The 7,657-nt window shown below is 28.1% G+C and overlaps 1 protein-coding gene across 1 annotated transcript; it reads left to right on the top strand.

Moving 5' to 3' along the window:
• Positions 1-172: 172 nt before the first annotated feature.
• On the top strand, positions 173-6,938 carry LOC123305950 (isocitrate dehydrogenase [NAD] subunit beta, mitochondrial). The gene is made up of 5 exons (XM_044887792.1): positions 173-335; positions 399-461; positions 3,490-4,089; positions 5,070-5,279; positions 6,005-6,938. The coding sequence occupies exons 1-5, from the start codon at positions 294-296 to the stop codon at positions 6,245-6,247; spliced, it is 1,158 nt and encodes a 385-aa protein (XP_044743727.1). The 5' UTR covers positions 173-293; the 3' UTR covers positions 6,248-6,938.
• The last annotated feature ends 719 nt before the right edge of the window (positions 6,939-7,657 follow it).

Raw genomic sequence — 7,657 nt, 5'->3', positions numbered from 1 at the left:
TGAAATATTCATATTGCAAAATTTTAATTATGTATCCTTGACAACTCTATTTAAAAATTCCGTCCAAAATTTCTCTTTATCCTAATTCATTAATAAAGTCATCCACAAATTAAAATGTGAACAAATTAGTCTCTCTAATAAAATTTTCTTTTTAAATATATCTCCATAAAAAGTCAGTAGATGGCTTTTACGCCATAGATTTTATTACATCTTCACTTTTTATTTTGGTTTAAGATAATAAGGAAAGGAACAGAAATTCCTTTAATTGTTTGTAGTTTACTTATTTTAGAATAATGACTATCATTACTAAAAATTTACTTAGGGTGATATCACAGGTAAGTTTTAGTACAAATATGATTTTGATTATATAATGATTTGTATCGAATTTTACTTTTTAGGGCTCCCAGAATATAATTCATCGTGGGGCAGCTACTGCAGCCGCTGGGTCTACAGATTTGAAAGTAGGTAGTTAGTAAAAATTCTGCATTACAAAAAAAAAAATATAGAATTAGATATCGATCAGGAAACATTTTGATGATTATTAAGGTGTCCTCAAGATGTATACTTTACAGGCGGCATAAATATTTAAAATTTCATTAAAGTTATTCAAATAATATGCAATAAAGGGACAGAAACGTAAACTAATTCCGAATTTGCTATTTTCGACAGGGCCAAGGGGTTTTTATAAGATATATAGGACTTTTTAACTAAATATTTATACGTATATACTTTGTCAATATTATGTTTTTTCTTGTTTTGTGTTTAAAGGTAGAAGTTGTCATACATTTATCGTTCAACGATTCATCAACTTTTATACAATTTTTTTTTATACACATCGTACATATGACAATGGTTGAAAAAATCGAACGATAATTGTAAAGACGTCTCTAGCAACTCAATATAACCAACAGTTTCTCCCGTAAAATACTTTTAAATTTTATAGTAAAATAAAATTCGATGTGACTATTCGCAAGTACCTGTACACACGGACAAGGGTATCCGTGTGTACGGGTGTTATTACGAAAATAATTACAAAATTTCATTGTTTTTCGTACCTAGAAATAAATAATTGGTTAATAAATTAGAAGTGAGTATATAAAAGTTATTCAAAACTATGTATGTCAAAAATATTTTGATAATAATACGAATCTACTTAAGCGACATATTTAACTGGTAGATTACAGAGTGAACGCATGTGCCAAAATCCCGTAGGACCTTGATAACTGTGAGTGTTTCATCAATTTCATTCACGAATTCACGCTATGATTGCATTTATCAGATGATCCACGGGTTGGCCTTGTCTTTGAGTCGAGTTCGAACGTTCATCTTGTGATCACGAGTTAAATATGTCGTGTATGTGGATTCGTGTTACAGTATAGAATTTCGATAAATGTGGGTTTAAGTTAAAGAGTACTTCATATTCATATTTAATGAGATTTATTTATGTTCTTTGTTTATTGTTTATACATATTGTGTACTTTATATGTTATATTATTTATTACACAAGAACTAGGGTAATTTATTAATAAAAATATAGATGTTTTAAGTTATTGAGATCGTCAAAACATCACTTAAGTTACTGAGATCCACCGCCTAAATTAATCGAATTATTCGTTTAAGGTAGTACTATCGGTAATAGACTTTGAATTCAGAATTTAATGAAACTTGACATAGTTGTCCATTATTATATCATAATTAACCAGTTAAATTTTTAGGGTCTTTCAGAGAACTGAAAATCAGAACGTCCACTTTTGTGAAATAAAATAAAATCGATTTCCCATAATAATAATAATAATATTTTTATTTGTAAAAGACCATAACTGTGGCATACAAATCGTCAAATATTACACTTTAATGATTAGAGTCTATTAATAAATCGTTGTAATTATACGGCTCAACTTCCAAAAGATTCTTTTTTAATTGTTGCTTGAACTTTGCGTTTGACTTTTACATTGACATAAGGGTCAATGTTAAAATATCTTTTTTTCAGTTCTCTGAAGGCCTCTAAAATTTTAACTGGTTAATTATGATATAATAACGGACAACTATGTCAAGTTTCATTAAATTCTGAGTACAAAGTCTATTACCGATAGTACTATAAAGGTACTACCTTAAGTTATAGAGTCTTTGTATTTTAAGTAAAAGAGGTTTTAGGCTTAAAAGAAGGGAACAAAAAATTTAATTTATAGAGATTTTTACGTTATCGATGTTTAAGTTATCCAGATTCTACCAATATCATCAAAATATTTTTGACATACAAACTAAAATATTTTTTCATTTTCTTTAATTTATTTAACCAATTATTTATTTCTAGATAAAAAATAAATAGTTTGAACAATGAATGAAGAAATGAAATTTTGTAATTATTTTCGTTAATTAACACCCGTGTACACGGATACGTTTTCATAGTCACATGTACACATAGAAAAACATTTCATTAAAAAAGATTTATGCATATAACGCTATAGGTGGTAACTAGTAAAATATTTTTTTTAATGTTAATCACAAATTTTTGAAAATTAAAAGAAAATTTTGCTATTTGAATTTCGCAAACATTGTAAGAATCATTCTTATGATGAGATTAAAAAAAGTGTTTTTAAATAATTTTGGTAATAATGCGTCCCTACATTTTGTGCTAATACACAACTCCTGTGTGAACATACCTATTTATGAGTGTAAAACATTTTTAAAAATTTGTAATTTTTTAAAATGATAATACTCGTTGATGGTAAGAAAAATCCGAAAATTTATAAATTAAAAAAATTAAATTAATAAAAGTACCTGCTAAAACAAAGTTTTATTATTAATAAATAATTATGGTTGCGATTAGCAGCACAGATTAGTAATGACAAAATAAAAATCGGAAACTCCAATTTCTCTTTTGCTACTGTGTGTACGTTATCACATTCGTTGGTCGTTTAGTAATAACGTCACGATGTGCAGAAAAACTAGCAAAATCGGCGAATAAATAAGGAGAGGATTTCGAATAAGGAAACACAGTGTTTACAATTTACCGAATAATATTAGTAAAATAAAAATTTTAATCATTATCTGAGTTACAGATAATATAAATTATATTGCAATTTATCACCTGAACATTTATTCTGTAAATCTAATTTGCGACTAAAAGCTACTGAGCCGACCTCAACTGATTTAAATATGAAATGAAGAGGAGGGAATAAACATTAAAATGCATTAAAAAGGAATTTCTACTTATTGACTTACGAACTAGGGTTGTGAATGGTGTAAAATAGATTAATAGTATAAAATAGATTAAGTTCTATATGGTTTTTTGTTTGTTTATACCATGGATTTATTCCCTCTTCAAAGACGTTAAAGTACCACCTATAGTTTCTTGGAATTTCAAATATTTAACGGTTTCAATGTTTTACTTTATTAATGATTCATAATATTGCCGTTAGTTTCTATAGCAATTAATTCCGTATAAAATATTAGAATGGAATGTAGTAATAGTTAATATTTCTTCAGGCTACTAAAATAACTACACCAAAACTTCCTGAAACAAGGACAACATGTACTTTAATACCGGGAGATGGTGTTGGACCGGAATTAGTCTATTCCGTACAGGAAGTGTTTAAAGCAGCTGGTATTCCTGTTGATTTTGAAACACATTTTTTCTCTGAAGTCAATCCTATACTAAGTGCATCTTTAGAAGATGTTGCTGGATCAATAGCTCGAAATCGTGTATGTTTAAAAGGAATTTTATCAACACCAGATTACAGTCATACCGGTGAACTTCAAACATTAAATATGAAATTAAGAGAGGCCTTAGATTTGTATGCTAATGTGGTACATGTAAAATCATTTCCTGGAATTAAATCACGCCATCAAAATGTCGATTGTACTATCATTCGTGAACAAACTGAAGGAGAATATTCAGCACTTGAACATGAAGGTGTCCCTGGTGTTGTAGAATGTTTAAAAATTATTACAGAAACAAAATCAAAACGTATAGCTAAATTTGCTTTTGATTATGCTACCAGTAACAATCGTAAAAAGGTTACTTGCGTTCATAAAGCTAATATTATGAAACTTGGAGATGGTCTGTTTCTTAAATGTTGCGAAGAAGTAAGTATTCAAACAAATATAACTACTATGAAACATTTTGAAATATCAATGTCCATTTTAGAAAAATAATCTACACTTAGAAATAAATTTATAATTAAGATGTCTTTTGAGCCATAAAAACCCGTATTCAGAATTTTTGAAATATCATTTAATTTTCAGATTTTTTAGCAGAATGAAACGCGTTAAAATCAATAAAAAAATCGCCCTTATCCAATAAAATATTAATCAATACTCTACCGTCAATTATCGGACTATACTATTTTATAGTCCGATAATTGACGGTTAAAATACAATATGTATTATCTCCGAATCTATTATGAATTTTTTCGGTCAGAAGACCGATTCTTATGAAAATTTAGAATTATGCTTATCACCTCTCTGTTGAATAAAAATTATATGTTCCTGATATATCCACTTTTTGTTTCTTTGAGAGTAAAACCTCTCCCTTTTCCATAATTTTTTGAAAAATATAAATTTAAGCGTTTCAGATGATGTGTATAAAAATATTTTTACAACATTCAAACCTTTAGAAACACCCCTAATAATGTGATATTAGTTTTGAACTTTCCTTAGTTAAAGAAAAGCTACAACGACTATATATTAGAAATCTTTTAGAAACTTATATGGCTATTTATATAACTAGTTGCAAAATAAACGCGATTTGGCACTAGATGTGAAGTTTGGATCACGAGCGCAGCAAGTGACAAAATGAACAACATTTTGTATCCAAAATGAGTGTCAAAATTATGTTGGTTCGTTAAAGCCCGATCCTTTTCTCGAAAGTTGTTTTGCTATTTCTAAATTTTATTCCATTTTTTAACCGACTTCAAACAAAAACGGAGGAGGTTATCAATTCGACTGTATTTATTTATTTATTTTTTTTTCTAAACTTCTAAACATTAATTTTTTTACTTTGAAGGCAATAATCGAAAAAACTGAAAAATGTATAATATTTTACAACTAATTTAAAACTATTTTAGATGTCCAAGCTATATCCTAGAATTGAATTTGAAAAAATGATTGTTGATAATTGTACCATGCAGATGGTATCAAACCCTCAACAATTTGATGTCATGGTCACTCCAAATTTATATGGTAACATTATTGATAATTTAGCATCTGGATTAGTTGGTGGCGCTGGACTTGTTGCCGGTGCTTCATATTCCGCTGATTGTGTAGTATTTGAACCAGTAAGTTAACACCATATTTTTTAATAAAGTTGTTTAAATGAAACTCGAAGGATTTGATAAGTTCCTCATAATTTTTCTGTTTCTTCACTTTAATAATGAAAATTCTGTCGAAGATTAAAGCCAATCCATATATTGGTGGCCTAAAAGTAATGAACAATAAAAAATGGTAGGTAAAAATATGTTAAAATCAGTTCGATTCTGAAAATGTGCGTTTTTCATGAAAACGTACACAGGCATTTCATAGTTATTTAACGTTGATGGTATTTGAATAGTTGACAGTTACAATTTCCATTTGCTGTTGACATAAACCGTGAGTTGTATTTAAGTTAAACAAGTTATTATCGTTGTAATTATTTAGCCATAATTTTGGGACAACCTGTAAACGTAATTCAATTATTCACGTCACCTAGTGAAACGTACAATAATTTTTAAAAATAGAATATCTTCAGGAGGAAGATCCAAAATCTTTTGATACAATCCAGAATATTTTCGAACAGTAAGATTCTATATTATTTTGAAGCATTCTAAGAAATCCCTAAGATCTTCGACTACTTTGGTACTTCATCTCTGATGCTCTCGTTTAATATATCAGTTTAAACGGTATTCGATATAATGCTATATTATCAAAGGACAACAATTTTGTACAAAACGATTAAAAAAATTAATACCTCTTTTATTCACCATAATTAATTAAATATTTCATGTATAAAAATTTACATTTTTAGGGTGCAAGACACACTTTTGCTGCTGGTGTTGGTAAAAATGTTGCAAATCCAACAGCAATGCTTTTGTGCGCAGCAAAATTATTACGACACATAAATTTAGCCAATTACGGTGACATGATTCGAAATGCAATTAATAAGGTATTAACCGATGGTAAAGTACGAACAAAGGATATTGGTGGACAATCAAATACAACAGAGTTTACATATGCTGTAATTGCCAATTTAGAACCACCAGAAAAATAAAAGTTTATTTTTTATTTTATTATTTAAATACGAAGTATTATATAAGTAGTACGTTACATAACATTTAATAAAAACAATATGATGTATATGCATTGAATCTCATTAAATGTATGTACATAAATAATTATATTTTTAATGTATTTATTATATTTATTTATGTTGAAAACTTTTATTACTCGTGTGCCGTGTAGTTAATTGTAACTACAGTATAGTAAGTACTACTTACTCATGTTTGAATTATTTACTGTTCTTAATAAAGAAATATGTAAATTTAATTTTAATTATTAGTATTTTATTATTTGTTTGTAATTCTAATCAGCATGCACTATTGATTTCTGATCAAGTTAAGATCTCAGCGATAACGAGACAAACATTTTACTTGTATTGTTAATAAAGTACCTGCTAATATTTTTAAACTATGTTTTTAAAAGTTGCTGTAGGATTGTCCACTGGGAGCGCTGGCGTCGGTTTGATTGTCCCTACCATGAAGCTTTCTCCTGTTCTATAACCTTCATGGTCCCTACCATGATTACGCACCCAACGAATACAGTAAATTTCTTATTCCAAACTTTCCTAAATAATTTTTAGTTTTTGCAATTTTTAACCATAGGTTAAATTAAACAATGTAATAATTAATAATTGAGCTTTCGGTGCTTGGATTAATATACTGTGATAATGTATGTTGTAATAATTTTTTATTTATTTATATGATTGTAATTATTAACAATGTGTATGTATACACGGTTCTTTTCAACTTGTATTAATGAAAAAAATTTATTCATTTTAGAAAATTTTATTTCAAAAGACACTATTAGTTTAAGATTAGTTATTCTGTGATATCGGCAAATGTTGAATAATGGAAAACGACGCTATATTATACAGAGTGTTAGTTAATTCGATGCTTAAAGAAATTTATAGGGCTTATTTGCAACTTTGACGAATAAATCCGCAGCGAGTTTTGTTTACATTCTTTTTACCAAAAAACGGACATTTAAAATAATTTTGCGTAACAGCTAATGAATAAGTGATTTCTGCAAAATACTATACGCTACTCAATTTGTCACACGATGGAAACAATTCTTTATAATCAATGGTGAAATTTTAAATAAGATAAAACTTTTTAAGAGTATCTTCATTATCTTAAATATCATAGTAAGTAAACGCCAGCTTTGTCAAATATTTTGTACTCTTGACATGGTTATTATGCTTCACACAGATGTATTTGCTTGTAAGGTATTTTAGTCCATTGAAAAGTAACATTTCGGGTTGCAAAAGTCATAGGACGCAATTTTATTTTGTTGTTGTCCAAAGACTAGCGCACCTCTTAACAAACAAAAAATAAAATTGCGTCTTCTGACTTTTGCAAAAAATGCAATCTTCAATGGACTATTTTGAAAATAGTTTAATAGG

The sequence above is a fragment of the Chrysoperla carnea genome, chromosome 1 (genome assembly GCF_905475395.1).
Source record: "Chrysoperla carnea chromosome 1, inChrCarn1.1, whole genome shotgun sequence".
Classification (NCBI taxonomy): domain Eukaryota; kingdom Metazoa; phylum Arthropoda; class Insecta; order Neuroptera; family Chrysopidae; genus Chrysoperla; species Chrysoperla carnea.
The sequence above is the reverse complement of the archived record's forward strand: the minus strand, read 5'-3'. Positions and strand labels throughout refer to the sequence as shown.